This window comes from Talpa occidentalis, unplaced genomic scaffold, assembly GCF_014898055.3.
Source record: "Talpa occidentalis isolate TD23 unplaced genomic scaffold, MPIMG_talOcc4v2.1 talOcc4.11, whole genome shotgun sequence".
Classification (NCBI taxonomy): Eukaryota; Metazoa; Chordata; class Mammalia; order Eulipotyphla; family Talpidae; genus Talpa; species Talpa occidentalis.
In genome coordinates this window covers 69,804,473-69,823,855 of record NW_023601104.1, presented here as the reverse complement: position 1 = coordinate 69,823,855, position 19,383 = coordinate 69,804,473, and the positions used below count along the sequence as shown (strand labels likewise).

At 35.2% G+C, this 19,383-nt stretch overlaps 1 protein-coding gene across 4 annotated transcripts in view; it reads right to left on the bottom strand.

Annotated features, from left to right (window-relative positions):
- The window catches only part of HIF1A (hypoxia inducible factor 1 subunit alpha), a 203,761-nt gene that overhangs the window by 2,643 nt on the left and 181,735 nt on the right, over window positions 1–19,383 (bottom strand). For all 4 annotated transcript variants that reach the window (XM_054690902.1, XM_054690907.1, XM_037503472.2 and 1 more), the window contains 11 exons: window positions 17,893–18,083; window positions 17,310–17,455; window positions 17,125–17,209; window positions 13,088–13,200; window positions 12,255–12,457; window positions 7,443–7,549; window positions 6,157–6,304; window positions 4,279–4,499; window positions 3,357–3,643; window positions 1,331–1,453; window positions 775–1,190 (listed from right to left, as the gene is read on the bottom strand). In XM_054690902.1, the coding sequence (XP_054546877.1) occupies window positions 775–1,190; window positions 1,331–1,453; window positions 3,357–3,643; window positions 4,279–4,499; window positions 6,157–6,304; window positions 7,443–7,549; window positions 12,255–12,457; window positions 13,088–13,200; window positions 17,125–17,209; window positions 17,310–17,455; window positions 17,893–18,083 (2,040 nt within the window). The remainder of the gene's footprint in view (window positions 1–774; window positions 1,191–1,330; window positions 1,454–3,356; window positions 3,644–4,278; window positions 4,500–6,156; window positions 6,305–7,442; window positions 7,550–12,254; window positions 12,458–13,087; window positions 13,201–17,124; window positions 17,210–17,309; window positions 17,456–17,892; window positions 18,084–19,383) is intronic.

The following is a 19,383-nucleotide window of genomic DNA, read 5'->3' as shown; positions in this document are numbered from 1 at the left end:
ATCTGGGCTTAGTATAGTCACCAACAGTAGAGAAGGCATCACTCCTCTTCTCCACACACAGCTACACTGACCACCTAAAATGTGTTTATCTCTAATTTTAGCCTTAGATTTAAAATGCCAAATGCCATTACAGATTACGACCTAAAAATTGGGTGGTCAGATGTCTGTTCCAATGAATTCAGCAGCAGTGTTGTAAATTGTGCTTCGATTCCTATAGTAGTTCTTATCCTAGTTAACTAAGAATATAGCTTATGTTCTATAAAAATGTAATGAAAAATAAAGGCAACTGTAACACAAGTAACCACATAAAATTTAAAAAGAAAGCGTCTACGTATGTATTGAATATTAAGGATTGAAGATTGAAGCTCAATGTAAGGAAAATTGGGAAAGCCCTTAAATTGGGAAGAGATCTCCAAGAGATGTAAAAAGTGAGTTAACTAGTCTGATTTAAACAACTGCAAACTGGGGTGATTCTTATACAAAAACGAACTTACTGGTGGTATTTTATTTTTCAAAGCATTATAAAGGCCCTCTGCCTCCTACAGAGGGTAATGATTAGATAGTGGTAATGATTATTAGATAGTGGTAATGATTATTTTGGAAAAAATATACAAGCTAATCTACAAACAATTTCTGGAGTGCCTGCTTTAAGTTCAGAATTTATGTCAATTTCATTTCATAAATTATATTTATATCAGAAAGTCTGCTATAATTTCTCATCACACACATTTTTCAACAATAAAAACTATAACTTGAAGTGTTACACATAAATACCTTTGACTCAAAGTGACAGATAACACATTAGGGCTTCTTGGATGAGATTTTTCTGTCTGTTCTATGACTCCTTTTCCTGCTCTGTCTGGTGAGGTGGATCGACTTCGAGTTTCACTATATGGTGATGTGGCATTAGTAGTTTCTTTAGAAACGTGGGTAGACGATGGAGATGCAATCAATATTTTAATGTCTTCCATACCATCTTTTGTCAATGTTTTTAATTCATCAGCGGTGGCAGTGGTAATAGTAATAGTAGGCTCTTGGATTTGGGAAGGCTGGAATACTGGAATTGTGCTTGAATTCTGAGGACTTGTAGAACTGCTTTCCAATGGTGACAACTGATCGAAGGAACGCAACTGGAAATCATCATCCATTGGGATATAGGGGGCTAACATCTCCAAGTCTAAATCAGTATCCTTTAAAACAACAAATATATGAGTTTTTATAGTGGCCATACTTTATAAAAGAAAAACAAGTAAAACCTAAAACTAAAACCTAAAACCTAAAAACTTTGTCTAACAATTAAATACAAAATATAATAAACAAGTTCATATACCTGAGTGGAAAATGGATTCTTTGCTTCTGTGTCTTCAGCAAAAAGTTTCTCTACTAATTCCAACTTGAATTCATTGACCATATCACTATCCACATCAAAAGAATATTCATTGGGACTGGTAGGCTATGAAAGGAATGAAATGTGTTTACTTTTACCTAAAAAAGCTTCCATATGTTTTACTAGTTGTTAGAATTATCAAGCCAGATCTTAGGGAATACATAACAAAGTCCATTTGTTCTAGATAGTTATTTTGAGCTTACACCTGTAAATAATTTTGTCAGTGTATATATTTCTGACTATATATAACATCATTTGTAAAATTAAAAGATGTCCTCATCTGCTTATTCTAAAGAATAAAACTTACCAAATAATTCAACTCTCACATGGTACTTCATTGGTCTACTAAATAGACCACATATATAATGGAATATACCTTTGTACTGACAGGACACACTCCTGATCTACCAAAAAAGTCTCACAGCTGTTCTGGAGGGTAAAGGTAAAGACTGCAGTTAGTTTACTTGCATTCACCTTACTGAATGTATTACTATTTTAGGAGTTCTGAACAAGAATCCTAATAAAAGGGGTCTCCCTGGTGACACAGGGGTTAAAATCTCAGCGCTATCAAGCTATCTTGCAGCCACTGCCACATGAGTTTCATCCCCAATAGGGAGCCAACCCACATGGTGCAGCGGACCTCTCCTGTCTCGCCTGCTGCTCTCCTCAGTAGTGTATTTCAGTATTTCTGCCTGTTCTGCTCCCAACTGTCTGGTTAATCCTCTCACCCCCGACACCTCTGGCCTACACCCAGTTCTTATATGTGTAAATAAATAAATGTTAAAAAAAGTAAAAAGAATTCTAATAAAAATTACTATAGTTAGGTATTCTAAGCATAAACTTCTGCTCTCATGTTAATCTTTTTGCTAGATTTACTTTTCTTAGTTTAAAAAACAAAATGCAGGGTCTCCCCGGTGGCGCAGCGGTTGAGTGCTGGGTTGTGAAGCTGCCCACAGCCTCTGCAGTGCCGGTTCGATCCCCAGCTGCTCCCCGGCCACCGGAGGAGGGTCCCACATGGCGCGCAGACCTCCTGCCGCCCACTGCTCCCCTCAGCAGTGTACTTCGTCAGTCTGCCTGCTCTACTCTCCGCTCTGACTCTGGTGAATTCTCTCACCCTCCCTGACTGTACCCAATGCTTGTATAAAATAAAAATAAATAAATATTTAAAAAAACAAAAACAAAAACAAAATGCATCAAACATTTTGTGTCAGGAAGGTATGCAATTTAATCATTCTAGATTTTTTTTTTAAGATTTATTTATTTATACAAGAACTGGGGTACAGTCAGAGGTGCCGGAGGGTGAGAGAATTCACCAGAGACAGAGCAGGGAGAACAGGTAGATGGACCGAAGACACTGGTGAGGGGACCAGCGGGCGAGGCAAGCGAGGTCTGCCCCGCATCATTCTAGATTTTTAAGAGACCTGCATGATGGTACTTTTCATCTTGGTCCAGCCTAGCTTTTTATAGACTTTGTTTGCAAGACAACTGATAGCAAGATAGAACTAGAATTTTAAGAAGTTATTACTCTGTATTAAACTTGTAATTTCATGTTACATTTTCCTACAATTTCAAAACAGTGATAGAAACTGAACTAAAAGTGGGCAAAGAATTAAAAAGGCCCCTTCCCATGTAAAACTTGTCTGGCTTTTTGCCACTGAACAATTATACAATTCAAATGGTGAGAGCTATTTTAGGCACATATAGTATTGTTTACTGAGGGAAACAACTGATACATAAAGGAACAACAAGTTTTACTTTTTGCTTTATGTTAAGCCAGTTCCTTTCCATATTCTAGCCTTTGAGCATAAAACATGCGCTGTGGTCTAAGTTAGGCTCATAAAAAACTTTTTAAATAATTTTAAATCATGACATGTGGTTCAAATTAAAGTTTGAGTCAAATTTACAAATACATTTCTGAATATTAAACTCTAGAAGTTATCAGTTTTTTTAATTATATCTTGATACCTACCTCAGGTGAACTTTGCCTAGTGCTTCCATCAGAAGGACTGGCTGGCTGATCCTGAATCTGAGGCATGGTAAAAGAAAGTTCCAGCGACTCTGGATTTGGTTCTAATTTCAACGCGACTTCCTGATTGAGTGCAGGGTCAGCACTACTTCGAAGTGGCTTTGGAGATTCAGAAGCAGGTAAGGGAGACATTGCCAAATTTATATTCTGTAATTTTTCATTGGATGAGGGAAGCATTACATCATTATACAATGGTACTTCCTCAAGTTGTTGGTCATCAGTTTCTGTGTCTATAGGTGGGAAAAAAGCCAATTAAAAGATTATCTAGATCTTTATATCCCCCTTTACAAAAGGTTTGTTTACTTCATGCAAACAACAAAAACGGCACCAAATTTTTCTTAATGCGGAAAAAGTACAGATATGATATAACCATTAAATCTGAGTTATTGTTTCAGCCCACTACTAACAGTTCCTATTACTTTATACAGCACAAAACCCTGAAAATCCAGCCTTTTCAGATCATTTATTCTTAAAATTTAGCCTAGTTAAAAACTAGTTTTTATTTTCAATGTTTGGTATCATAGTGTGGCTGTTTATTTCTCCTTTATTACAATTTAACTGAAACTATGGAGAAAATATGACAGGACATACAAATAGCAGAGCTGAGAAAAATTAAAGTGGAAAGAAGAAATACCTTAAGGGTATTTTGAAGCAAAATTTCTAACAATGTGACAAAAGTAGAAATGTTGAGAAATTATAGGGGTGAAAATATTTAAGCAATTATTTTTAAGATGATGATGAAAAACAAAATATATAAGGCAACAACATCAAATGACTTCCAACAAAATATGGTATAAAAAGTTCAGCTTACAGTAAGCTGATAGCAATAGACATAGTTTAGGCAATTAACAAAATAAATATTCACCATTACTGCCAAAATCTAAAGATATGATTGTGTCTCCAGCAGCTGGGGCCAGTAAAGTTAAAGCATCAGGTTCCTTCTTAAGTTTATCAAAGAGGCTACTTGTATCTTCTGATCCAACTTTGGTGAATATCTGAGTCATTTTCATATCTGAAGATTCAACTGGTTTGAGGATACATTCTGTTTGTTGAAGGGAGAAAATCAAGTCGTGCTGAATAATACCACTGTCAAAAAAGAGAGATTAGCAATTCTTAAATGAGTACTTCACAGGGGAGAGGGGAGGGGGACTATGGAATGCCTTTATCTCTCAAAAAATTTCTGCTTTTTCAAAAGGAACATTTTAAGATTTCTTGACGTAAAGACATTATAAAGTCTATGATAAAAGATAATTCAAATATTTGGATTAATTTCAATTAAGAACCTTCAGCTATCCCTTCGCACAAAGTACTGGTGACAAAGAAATGTAACAGTCAGATACCTGAAGGACATAAACAAGAGCTTCACAATTTTTGTGTTCACTTACATATCATAAGTTTGGCACAGAATAACTCTTGGCACTAATATATGAGGCATGACCTAAGGATGGTCCTAGAATATAGATATACATAAATGACCAAGGTATTTCTAAAAAGACTGCCATATTTTCTTTTATGGTAGGAAAATAATATGGTGGCATTACCTATAGGGTAAAGCTGAAGAAGATTTATGAACAATAATTTCAGCTTCATGTTTGGCATAAATATAAATTTCCTTTAATCAACAAATGTATACTAAGTGTCTACTATGTGAAATGAACTGAGAACACAATGATTAGAATACCTAACCCATGCCCTCAAGAAGTTTTAACCCATGTGAAAGCAGACACGCAAATAATTTTTTAAAAACTGATAAATGCTAAATCAGGTTTTCTTCACAGAGAGCTCAACAAATGAAATTTAGGTTCAAATAGGATTTCCTAGGCATATTGGTGTGGGGGGGAAGGATATTGCAAGTTGGTGATTCTTATATCATGGCAAAGTCACAAAATGGTGACAGAAGTGGGAAAAAAAAAAAAATGACCAAAGTTTTCCTTAAAAAGGGTGACCACAGATTTTAGAATAAAGGCCAAAACTATGAAAACATGGGAGTAAGGAAAGTGATGGTAAGAAGCGAAGCTATGCAAGTAGGATTTAAAGTGGATAATAAAGGCGTCTTTGAAACAATTTTAAAGAAAATTAATCAGATATGTATGCAAGAAAATTTAAAATGGTAGAAAATGGACTAGAAGAGGGCAGGAGTCCAATGAAATACATTACAATGACAGATTAATATTCACAAACCAATCAACTAAGAGAAGAGTTAATATATGAGACATATGTCACATTATAGCCTTTTATAGTAATCTCACAAAGAATTTCATGGAATCATTACTGTAACAATTTTAAGCTGCATATTATCTATATAACCATTTGAAGTATTAGTCATCTCTGCTGTACACATGAAATTCAGAGAAATGAGAAGACTTCCCCAAGGCCAGGGAGCAGATGAGTGACAGAGCTAATAAATCCATCCCAAGGCCAATATTCTACCTGCAACTGAGATAATTATGTTTAAGTAAGACTGGAACAAACTAGTCCATGAGATTTGGTATTTTTTTAAGATCTTTTTTTTAAAGATGGGGTTGTAAAAGATGGGATACACAGCTATTGACAGTAGTTATTGGACAGTGCAATATGTGGCTTGAAAATCCAGGTCAGAAAACTGAAAAACATAATTCTAAAGAAATGTGAAACTAAAACACTATTTAGCTAATGTTTATAATTTTCTCTTCCTATAAAAAAGCAAAAGTATACAAAAAATGTTATTACTGCTTCCCCAAAATATATTTTTCCCAAAGCTTACCTCACAACATAATTTACACATACAATACACTGTGGTTGAGAGTTCTTATTGTTATATATGACCGTTGCTTGAGTTTCAACCCAGACATATCCACCTCTCTTGGCAAGCATCCTGTACTGCCCTGTGGTGACTTGTCCTTTAGTAAACACTAGGAATGAAAAGGAAAAGTCATGCAGAGAAAATAACTGAATTTTCAAATGAATGGATATTAAATATTAATCATTGTTTTAGAAAAGGGAAGAAATGCTGATTTTAATGGAATCAGTTGTTAACTGTTTAAATGAGGGAAAAAGCCCCAGCATAACTGAAAATATAACCATTTCATTCTTCTAACCCCCTCCCCCCAAAATAAACACCTTTCCTGCTAATTTTGACTTTAAATAAAATGAAGGTAAGGAGTGAGGGAAACAGTAACAAAAATTCCTTTTTATAGTTGAAAGTATCAGAAAAACTAAACAATAATCTTGATTGTAAAGAGAACATTCAAGAAAGTGGTACTGTTATCACTCCTTTAAATTCCTACTAGTTTCCAAAGAGCCAAAGATGCTTCAAATATCCGTGCTAGAATATGTGAGTTTTGACTATATTCTAAATAAGATTTCTGGCAATTTAGGCAATCTAAGTTATTTATTTGGGAGAAGGTACTGCATAAATATCAATAGTAATATTGTCATGAGTTCTAGGGCCCGAAATACAGACTTGGGCCACCACTGCAGTTCAAAGCAAATCACTCTGTCCCCATTCGCATTAGGAAGTTATGTTTAGGTACAGATATAACAGGCAAATAAGAAATTACAAAGCTTTACTTACCATGGGACACTTAAGTAACATTGATTTGTTAAAATTCAGAATTATATTTTAGGTTAAAGGTACCTGTTACCACTAGTACATGAGGATTGATCCCCTTCATGTCCACAGAGCAATTATTTTCAGAGTGCCTTCTATCTACCAACCAATTGTGTTTTGTATTGCCAACCACTGTTTTCATTGCTTAGGTTTGAATTCTGAAATGTTATTATAGTCTATGATTTTTTGAGTCTTTGTATTTAAAATGCCAATAAAGCTTCATGTATTATTAAACAATTCTATTTTAGTGGTATTGGTTGTAACAAATACAAAATACAGATTTAATGATCAAGATTCCATATGAAAAGTTCTATTAAGATAAATTTAAATCTAGGAATACTAGTTAACTATTACCAAAAAGTCAGATGTACAACCAAATAGTAAAGAGATGGCAAGAGTTAAATAATTAGACTATGTATGAGTTCTTTCATTGTACTTACTATCATGATGAGTTTTGGTCAGGTGATCAGAGTCCAAAGCATGATAATATTCATAAATTGAGCGGCCCAACAGTTCTTCCGGCTCATATCCCATCAATTCAGTAATTCTGATAGGTAAAACATGAAAGAAAGAGACTAATGAAAAATTCTGCTTCTACAGAGTAATTGATATGTATTTTTTTATAGACAAGTGAATGTTCAAAAATAAAGAATGCCTTTTTCATGTACAGTGAACTTATATCTCACCACCTTTAAGTATTTCTAGCTACTAAATGCAGTGCCATGTGTATCTTTAAGTCTCTGGGTTCATCCCACTTTTCTGACCCTTTGATCCCCTTCAACCAATTTTTTACCTGTTCTTACAATACCTTACTGTATACACTTTTGGTAACAAGACAGGATATAAACAGAGGAGAAGAAATACTAAATTAAGTTATAAAAGTAATCATTAGTAATTAACTTAAAATATAGATTAAATTCCTAAGATTACTTTCATCATAAAATCAATTCTTTATATAATGGTGCCCTTAGGCAAGGCTTCATTTTGGGGGAATCAATATCTAAAAAAAATTTTAGAATCATCAACCAAAGAGTATTCACACTAAACAGAAACTAAAGAAATAATTCTTATGTTGGTTTTAGAAGATGCTATTGTACTTAAGTTTCTGAAATTATATAAAATCATAGGAGTTCATGTGCAATGAAACAATGTTTCCAAATAGCTGAACTGGAAAGTAATCCAGTTACCCCATCTATTACCCGGAAGTTCCTTTAGGACAGACACCATATCTTATTCTCTGTAACATAGTCTGAAATGGATCCCATTTCACGAGGAAGAGAAAGCTATCTTCTTAGTACGATACTAAAAGAAATATTCTCTTTCTTTGTGGGAAGCAAAACATGAGTTAAGCTTTTATTTCTCAGTCTTAAATTTCAAAGCACTTTATAACTGAGATTATGAGCAAAGTTATGTAATATACACCCCACCCCATCACGCTCCAAAAAACTACAACTAACTCTATACAGGAAGTACATGGGAAAGATTTGCTTTCCCTAGAAATGTATAGAAGCAACACTATTTGTGTTGTATTCCAAAATAAATATAAACCTTTGTATTTGTAAAAGACCAAAAACTAAACCAAGCCAAGCCCAAATCCAGAATATTAGAGCTATCCCTAAACACACCAACACTAGGTGGCAGTATTACAAAGGAAACGTTAAAAACCAGTACTTCTTTTTAAAGATAGTTAATTGGTTTTACAAAAGCCCCTCAGAATTAATTTTTTGTCATTATTTAAATTTTCATATGCTTATGTATGCCTATTTTTGTTCTAGGAGTGAAAATGCAAAGACAAAACTCAACATATGGCTAATCTGGTCAACATCACATTACTTATGAAAGAATGTGGTTACAAGCAGTGATGAGAATCTACTGCAGAAATCAGAGGAAACACACTGTATCCATGAAGAATGACAGGATAAAGGATAGCTTCTTATAGGAGACTTAGAAGTTGAGTACAGGAGAAAGTAAAGAGAGAGCAAAACCATTTCACAAAGAAGGTATGTTACAAGCAAAGACAAGAGATGATAAAAAGTTCAACACTGTACAGCAACAAATAGTCTGTTGTGGTCAGTGGGAGCAAATGAAATGAAGCTAAAGAAGTAGGCAGGAGGACCAGGTTAATGAGGGTTTTGTATATCATAAAGATTTGATCTCAGTCAATGCTTTTTTCTTTTAAAGATTTCTTTATTTATACAAGCATCGGGTACAGTCAGAAGCACGTGAGGGTGAGAGAATTCACCAGAGCCAGAGCGGGGAACAGAACAGGCAGGCTGACGAAATACACTGCTCAGGGGAGCAGCGGACGCGGCAGGAGAGGTCTGTCACACCATGTGGGACCCTCGCCCAGCGGCTGGGGATCGAACCGGTGCTGCAGAGGCTGCGGGTAGCTTCCCAGCCCAGCGCTCAACCGCTGCGCCACCAGAGGAAGCCCCTCAGTCAATGCTTCTTAATTTGAGCTGTGGTATGTCTACCAATATCAGATGCAAGACATCAAACTATAAACTATGTTTTCCTGGAAGATCATATTTACTCATATTTGAAGAAGATAAAGTTAACTTAGAGAATCACATAGTTTATATTCTGTACCCAAAAAAAAGGAGTGATCCAGAAAATCTGATCAAAAAGTGTTTTTAACAGATAAGGAAATATATGATCTAAAACAACTATGCAGCCCACCATTACTTTACTGTGTCTCTGAGGGCAGGAAGTACTTACCTTTATTCCTACTTTAGTGTCAGTTACCATACCACAAATATAGAAGAAACTCAAATGTACTGAATAACTACTAAGTGGAAATCAGTATAATAAATAATAGTAGTTTTTAAGATATTCTGTATGTTATAAGATTTTCTTAAAACTGGGCAAAAATTTTTCTGTATCTTGGCTCTTAGGGGTTACAGACTGAGAAGGTCCTACAAAGGGTTCTAACCAGAAAACAAATCTGGTCAAATTCAAAACCTTTAGTTGATCGCTAAAGCTGGCTTTGTACTTCTGTCATGGTCATTTTGTTAATTTTTTCATATAATCCAAAAGAAAAAGATCACTTTTCTCTTTTTCTCATTCTAGCTCCATCACTTTAATCCAGCCTACTCCTATACTTTATCTCAAAAATTAAAAAATTCCTTAAAAAAGAATGGGTAACCCTGTTCTGTAATACATTCGTATGAATAGGACAAGAAATACTTCTTAGCTTTCCTATCTTCATTTTTCTGAAAGCTGACACCAGTGATAAAGTACTCACCATGTGCACTAGACATTCAACAAACTCCTTTAATTCTTGTTGTAGTCTTCTGACCCTTATTTTACAGATAAGGAACATGAGATTTAGAACAGTTAAATTCTGAGGCTAAGGCCACAGTGCAAGAGCCAGAACTGCAAGTCAGGATTATGTGTGAATCCAAGGCCAGTGTTCTGTCATATTTTCTTGTCTGATAGGGTGGCAAATTCTTATCTACTGTATTATGGCTAGTGCTTAAAATTGGTTTCCCCATATAATCTTCAAGTTGTTATTAAAGATGAAGAAACTGATGCATACAACAAACTAATGTATCAAAGATCATATCCAGCTATAGCTGGATATAGGCAACTAAGTCAGGATTTGGTAATCAGGTATAGAATCTATGCCCTTAGCCATTATTACATAGCCTTGAGGCAAAAAAAAAAAAAGGGAGGGGGGAACAAGCAAGCAATTATAATAGTAGCATAAGTGCTATGACCATAGGTATGTATAAGGAATAGTGTAGTTTTTTTTTCTTTTTTTCAAGTTTTATTTATTTATACAAGAACTGGGGTACAGGCCGGAGCCGCGGGAGGACGAGAGAATTCACCAGAGACAGAGCAGGGAGAAGAACAGGCAGAAGGACCAAAAACATTGCTGAGAGGAGTACCAGGCAAGACAGGAGAGGTCTGCTGTGCCATGTGGGTATCTCCCTGGCCAGCTGGGAATAGAACTGGTGCTGCAGAGGCTGCAGACAGCTTCATAGCGCTGCGCTCAACCCGCTGTGCCACCGGGGAGGCTCAGGAATAGTATAGTTTCTTTAACAGGGAAAGTTCCACAAAGGAGCAGATAAGGTAGGTGGTTCTTAAAAGTATGTGTTAGGAGGTGAAGGAAAGGTCAATGCAGAGTGGAAACATACACAGAGTGGAAAGGAACGAAGGCAATAAACACGTGGAACTCTCTGGCTATAGGTGTTAGGAACCACATTAAAAGGGGTCCCCTGCTTCTAATTAATTTGGGGAAATGTGCAGGGTCTACATCACAAATATCTTCGTTTGCCATGCTAAGAGATTTAGATTTTATTGCATACACCTATTTTTCTTTTATTCTATCAAAGTGCACATTCTTTTGGTTAGTAAAAATATCCCACCTTCCTCTAATATCTTTATAAACAGAACAAGTTTCATTGTACATGCAAATGAGGGGAATCAATGGAGTCATTTTCAATAGGAGAATGACATGATCTGATTTTCACGTCAGAAAATCCACTTTTTGGAAAGCTGGATGAGAGATTGAAATGGCTCAAATCTGGAAGATGCAGTTTAAGATATTGGCAACAGTTCAAGCCAAAGGTAATAATGAGCTGAGTGGCAGGAGTACAGGATGGAAAGGATCAAAATCTGTATGTAGATAGCAAATCTGTAAAATTTTTAGATCAATGGAGTGTAGCTAATGTGGGTAAAAGACAAGTGAAGGCAAGTTTTTGCTGGAATCATGTTAATAGTAATGTATTAAGCATGATAGATATTACAAGAAGAAAAGCAGTTTTTAAGTTGTCATTTTGGACCAATAATGGTATAGTTTAGTTACATAAATACTTAGTTTATGATACAGAAGATTATCCAGATAAAAATATTAAATTAGCCATTATATAGAAAGTGTTACAGATATAAATTTGGGAGATGGTAATAGAAACTACTTAAGGAAAATATGCAGGGAAAGGTGATGAACAAAGACTTTCCTTCCTTTCTAGTCCTTAACCAAAAGTAACCTATCCTTCCTCAAATTATGCAGTGTACATCTTTGAGCTATATTTATTCTCTCTTTTAAGTATATGAGAGCCCCCAAAGGAAAAATGCTTCATACATAAGTATTCAATCAATGTCAAAATTAATCTACAGAGTTAATATTACTGATGTATGAGTCAACTGAATTTAGTGGGAGAGAGCATATATAGTTCTTACTATAGTGAACAGCAGAAAATGCTATGGACCTATTAAAAATTTTAAGTCATATTTTATATCTAATTTACCTTTCATCACAATAAGAAAATTTCATGTCCAGGCTGTGACGACTGAGAAAAGTCTTGCTATCTAAAGGAATTTCAATATTTGACGGATGAGGAATGGGTTCACAAATCAGCACCAGGCATGTCATGGGTGGTTTCTTATATCCACACTGAGACTGGTTACTGTTGGTGTCGTACACATGAATATGGCCTGTGCAGTGAAGAACCTGTGTAGGAACAAAGCAGTTTAAAAAATATACAAACTGGGAAAGCAAGATGTAGATAAGTAGTTGAGTCTGGCATGTAAGTGGTAAGTGTTTGTTTGTTTTTTTTTTAAGATTTATTTTTATTTATTTATGTATACAAGAACTGGGGTGTAGGCCAGAGATATGGCAGGGGAGAGGATTCACCAGAGACAGAGCGGGGAGCACAACAGGCAGGTCTGCTGAAATGCACTGCTAAGAGAACAACGGGCAAGACAGGAGAGGTCTGCTGCACCATGTGTGTTAGCTCCCGGCTAGGGATCGAACTCAGGCCACAGTGGCTGGTGATAGCTTGGTAGTGCTGAGACTTTAACCCCTGCACCACCAGGGAGGCCCGGGCATGTAAGTTTTGAGAAAATTTACAACCATTTATAGATTAACCATATTTTTGAAAATCATCAAAGTTCTCCCTAGGACACTACCCTCAGGAACTATACATCACTGTTTAATTTACACATTTTAGTTTGTGTCTCAAAGTTTGGATTTTAATTCTGCAAATGCCAAAAACCACTGTAATTTTCCATCACAATGTTAAAATGTATGAATATATCTATAAAGCAAATGTATCACCATTCACGAATCATTTTTACTTACCTTCCATGTTGCTGACTTTATGTTCATAGTTCTCCCCCTGCTAGTTAGGGTACATTTCATTCTGAGAAAAAAGCTTCTCTGTGTGTTTTGTTCTTTACCCTTTTTCACAGGTCCTAATGAAAGCATGAAATAAAATTTAAAAACATGACTATATATTCAAGTTTGTTATAGTAAGAGACACACAGGACCTAGATGCTATTCAATTAAAAGTTTCAGCAGCATGAACGCAGTGATTCCCAAGTTCTTTGCCCACTCCAACACATCCAAGAGATCAACACACTCCAATCAAGAACAAGGGTTCATGACTGCAATGATCCTGAGTTGTCAGGAGAGAATCCATATTTGGGACAACAGTCAGTCATTTTTGATTCAAGACAAAAGGCTTTGTGAAATTGCAAAGAAACATAAATTAGTATAACTTTGCGCCATAAGTGCTATCAGTGTACAAGCACACCTCCCAAAAAAAGAACTTCTGCAAACTCTTATGAACCTTTACTAACTGTGTTAGTTCAATTTATAGTAAGCATTTCATGTATTTATAATACTTTTATGAGAGCAAATTTCTTTTCAATGGCAAGTAATATTTTTTTATATCTGTTCTTTCCTTAAATCGCCTTGCAAAGCAGGCAGGAAATTAGTTCCATTTTGTTACTAGGATTAAAACAAAACATTTGCTTTACAAAGCAAAGTTAGGAGTAAATAAATTCAAGCCTCTATTCACCCACTCCAACCTTAAATAACTAAAAAATTAGATTACATCAAGTGACAAAGCAAATAGCAACTTGATTTCTTATCTTCATTGATCAGTATGATTCAAAACAAATACAAAAATATTCATTACTCAGAAACTGAACTACATATTATAGGCAACACAAAGATGAATAAGTCACACTCTCTGTCTTGATAAAGTTAAAAAAATTAGTAGACATAGAAAGGCCAATGACAATGCAAATGCAGAGGAGTATGCAAGACTTACAAGAACACTTAAAAGAAATACAGATTAGGAGAAAATGTCTAATCAAGAGAAAAATCAAGAAATGCTTCCCAGAAAAAGACATTAGAATTTCAATGAGTAGAGATGAGTTAGAAGGGTATTCCTGGCAGGAGAAAAGCATGAAAAGCAGAGGTAGGCAAAATAGCACATGTTGGGGGAACAATAGACAATCGGGTTTGGCTGCAATATAAAGTACTTGCAGAAGAGCAATGAGACAAAGTTAGAAGGGAAAAGTTAGGACCATGAGGGCCTTGGATGCTGAAATCAGTACACCCATATATAACATGAAGACTCTAAAAAATCTGAGTTGGGAAATAATCAGAAACTTATGGACCTTAATCTAGTGAAAATATATATCATATGTTAGAATAAGAATACAATGGTGATAATGAGGGGCTGAGCAATAGCAGCAATGAAAGACTGGTGGTAAAAGACAAAGAGAATCCATAAATTGATGGAACTGAGGAGAAAATTTTAAGTCAGCTAGAGATTTTAAGGCTAGTACAATGACAAAACTAGTTAGTTTCAAGTAGAAAAGAAAGGTGATTAAGTTCAAATTTAGCTAGAAATACTGTACTGTGAGGAGGAAGAAGATGAGTTCTACTTCATTCTCTTATTTAATAATGAAACTAGGGTATTTGGAGGGCAGTTTTGGTGTTGATGCAAGTTATTTGGTTTACTTAAGGATGAAATGAATTTGCCTTCCTTAGAAACATTTGAGGAGGGATTTTTGAAAGATGTCACAAAAACCATACTGCTCTTGATGATAGTACAGGAATACATGTGGTAGTAGGCATAGTGGTAGGTGTGGGGATAATAGTGGCAGCAGAAATCCACATGTAAACTATGGAGTATTTTCAGTGCTTCATAACCTAAGGTTGAATTCAGCTGAACTTCAGAAACCCAAAGTCTTTGAATTGAGACATGAAAATAAATTTAAAAACCAAGGGTATTGACATTTTCCTAATGAAAAAAATTTTTTAAAGTACTTAATTTTATGTCCCAAAAAATAAAATCATAGTTAATAATAATTGAACATACTTATTAAGTCATTTTTTATAGAATTTAAATGAAATGATCATATATTGTGTAAATACATAATGGCTCTCACTGTATCAAAATGCAATGTATTGCAGCAGCTCATTTTTTTTAAATAAATTTTATTTTTATATCCCCCATACAATTGCAACCCCCTTATTTTGACCCCAATCCCTCCCCTCCCCGCCCCCCACCCCATATAGAGGGTCTCTGGTTCATAGTTTTTTGTTGATTTTGATTTTCACTTTCTTATAGTTATTCATTTTCCTGGTCCCTTATTTAAGTTTTCTAGATTCCTGCTATGAGTGAGACCATCCAGCATTTTTATTTTTCTTTCTGGCTTATTTTGCTGAGCATGATCCCTTCCAGCGCCATCCATGTTGCTGCAAATTGCATGTGTTTATCTTTTTTGAATGTGCAGCAGCTCATTTTGTCTCAAAGTGAATATATGCACTTTTGTTTCCCAATGAAACATCAAAAAAATCATTAACTGCATTAGGAATGATTTCAAAAATGTTCATGTGCTTAAAAAATCATTTGGCTAAAAACACACATTTAAGCTGTATTAAGTAGACTGTATGTGAGTTAGTATATAATGCATTATCATTGTATCATTGTTACAAATCAAGATTTCCTAATGGTCATCCATTCATTTATAGTTTAGCCCAGGGAAAGCACTGAACAGACAATATAAACCTCCAAGTCTAGATATTAGAATTCACATTAAACTCACTGACAATTCAGACCTTTGCTCATATACATTAAAAAGTAAGCATTTGCTTTTTCACAGTAAAAATACCAGTTTGAAATTAAAAGACAGGAAAAGGTTATTACTGACAAGGTGAAAATGGCAGTTAAGTGTAGTAAGAGTTGAAGAACATGAAAAGAGTTAACAATTGTGGACTCTGTCCCTAGTCTTCTACCTGGGCTTAACCCACACTACGCAATTTACTAACCAACTATTCTTGGGCAAGTTACTCAATAACTCTGTGCCTCCCTTTCCTCAGTAAAATAGAAATAGTAACTTCACAGAGTTGTGAGAAATAAAGGAAATAAAGCACATAAAATGCAGGTCTAGACCTCTGTCCTGGCACAGAGTGATCACTCAATAGAGGTAAATTATTACTATAAATGAGATAAAGAAAATCATAAAAGAAAACCAAAAATACTCTAGACCTGAGGCTGTTTAATACAGTAAGCATACACATTTAGACACTTAAATTGGATACCTGCAAAGAACAAGTGCAGAGCAAGATGACAAGCTTTCAATGTAGTAACTTTTAGTCATGAATGGAAGGTCAGATTATGAGCAATATACCCTGTTTAAGAAGGTAAAGGAGTGAAAAGACTTTAAGTGTTAAGTTTTTATAATTAAAGAGGTAATCTTCCAAAATCTTAGAGTATCTGATCATGTTTAACAATTCATTTTGGAGAGTAAGAGGTCTTATCAGGTCATTTTTATTATTACTAATATTGGGGCATCCATGATGTTAACACTTTGTTATCTAATACTTTGTAATAGTCTCAGATGATCATGAAAATCCTGAGAAGTCAAATAAGCAGATGATCTTTAAATGCTGGTGAACATTCACTTTTCTTTTTCTTGGGTCTTAAGAAAGCTTGACCTCAAACTGGCACCTCAACTTTAATAACTAAAATCCTACTACCTGCCATTTGTATTATGACTTCCCCTTGCCTTTAAGCTGTATTTTTATTTATAATTTCCTTGATGCTGCTTTTTATTTTTCCATTTTATTTCCTCTATTTTTTATTTGCATAATTATTTATGGATGAAGTAGGCTTTAAAAAATTTCAGATACTTTATGAAATGTCTAAAAAAAAGAATATGAAAAGATTTAACAAAGTACTGAGTGACATTTTATTAAATGTGGAATGGTATTATTGCTTAGATTAGAACAAGAGCAAAATTTTTAAATTCCTAACCATATCTGGTTAAGTAAAACCATCTGTCTCATTAAATTAAACAAAAGATTTTTCTTCTTACCATTTCTGTGTGTAAGCATTTCTCTCATTTCCTCATGGTCACATGGATGAGTAAAATCAAACACACTGTGTCCAGTTAGTTCAAACTGTAAACACATTTTAAAAAATTAGATCTACATCATCTATATTGTAAAAATCACAAAAGCATACAGAAAAGTTTTGTGTGTGGGTATGTGGGTATTTCACCTGAGTTAATCCCATGTATTTGTTCACATTATCAGAAATGTAAATCATGTCACCATCATCTGTGAGAACCATAACAAAACCATCTAAGGCTTTCAAATAAAAGCAATTCATCTGTGCCTTCATTTCATCTTCAATATCCAAATCACCTTAAAACACAAGAGAAGCAAAATAATTAAAGAATTATACTTAAAGAACACTAGTATTTAGATGTTTTTACAATTTTTTCTCCACTTAAATATACACGGTATCTATTTTTTCTGTGTATTTTCTTGTTACTCTTTTTAAAATACGAAACAGTCAAGGCCAGAGAACAAAACTAAAATTAGATTTACCAGCTGTTTCTCCCTGCTTCTCATTAAAGTAATGCACCAAGGAAAACCATTGAAAAGAGAAAGGATCATAGGAAAAAGATAGGTAGGCAGGCAGGTGGGAAAAAAGCCAGTATCTTAAAAAAGTCCTGGTTTAATTTTAAGTTTTAAAAACAGGTATATCATATTAAAGAAATATGAGCACCTTCTAAAAATAATTTTTAATTATTTCAATTCTAATTTGCGGGACTATTTGTCCTTGTAAAACAACTCACCAGCATCCAAAAGTTTCCTCACACGCAAATAGCTGATGGTAAGCCTCATAACAGAAGCCTTATCAAGATGAGAGCTCACATTATGAGGAAGGGGCAACTGATGAGCAAGCTCATAAAAAACTTCAGACTCTTTACTTCGACGAGATCTGGCTGCATCTCTAGATTTTTCTTTTCGACGTTCAGAACTTATCCTATTTAACAAAAAAAGAACAAGGAGAGAAAAGATACAGAACATTTACATAAGTTCGTTTGTCTCTGCTTGAACACAACTAATTTCACATTTTTCTGCTTACGATTAGAAAATGACATGTACTTAAATAGAATTCTGTCTACTACGTGAATGCGTTTTTATAAAAGTCAACTAAACACATTTTTGGATTACTACAGACATAAAGAATTCTCACAAGAAGTCTGAAATGAAGCTTAATTTAAACCTGTCCAAAGTAGGTTTTTCTTCCTTGGCATGTCAAATTGAAGAGGATTTTTTTTTTTTTTTAAAGATTTATTTATTTATTTATTTATGCAAGCACTGGGTACAGTCAGAAGCGCGGGAAGGGCCTCCCCTGGTGGCGCAGCGGTTGAGTGCTGGGCTGTGAGGCTGCCCGCAGCCTCTGCAGTGCCAGGCCACCGGCCAGGGTCCCACACACACACACACAAAAAAAAAACCAGCAACACGGAAGGTGAGAAAATTCACCAGAGCGGGGAGCAGAGCAGGCAGAAGGACCGAAGTACACTGCTGAGGGGAGCAGCGGGCTGCAGGAGAGGTCTGCGAGCCATGTGGGACCCTCCCAAGAAGCCGGGGATCGGCAGCTGGGGATCGAATCGGCGCTACAGAGGCTGCTGGCAACTTCGCAGCCCAGCTCTCAACCGCTGCACCACCTGGGAGGATGTTTTGTTTTAACCAGAATCTTAAGGAAGTCTGTATATTTAAGGCTGCACCTTCGCAGAAATTCAAAAATAGTCTCAATATAAAGTCTAGAGAACCTGAAGTATACATAATAAAACAGTTGTTAAAACACAACAGTAAGAGCAACAAACTGATTAGTTTCTTTTGGCTCCAGTATTTTTCCACTCTCTTCTCTACCATATCAGACCATTAGCTATATGAAATTATATTAGGTATAACAAGCTACTGTTTTGAGTTTACTCCCTAGCTGCCCCCTTATCTATTACAGGAACAGGTAGCAAATAAATGCAGGATTATGGAACAAAAAGGATGTGGTAGAATACTAAGAACTTAAAAGAACAGGTTAGCAAAGATTAATAAAGATATCAATATAATGATATAACTTTAGGGAACTCTTCCAAGAATAAAGTCAGTCAGATCTTCATAAGCCATACCAAGCAGAGCTATTGTCCTTTGCTTAACTGTCTAGCAACATCTAATTCTTTTTTTTTTCCCAAAGATTTGCTTATTTATTTATTTATTTATTCGAGCACTGGCTACAGTCAGAAGCGCGGGAGGGTTAGAGAATTCACCAGAGCCAGAGG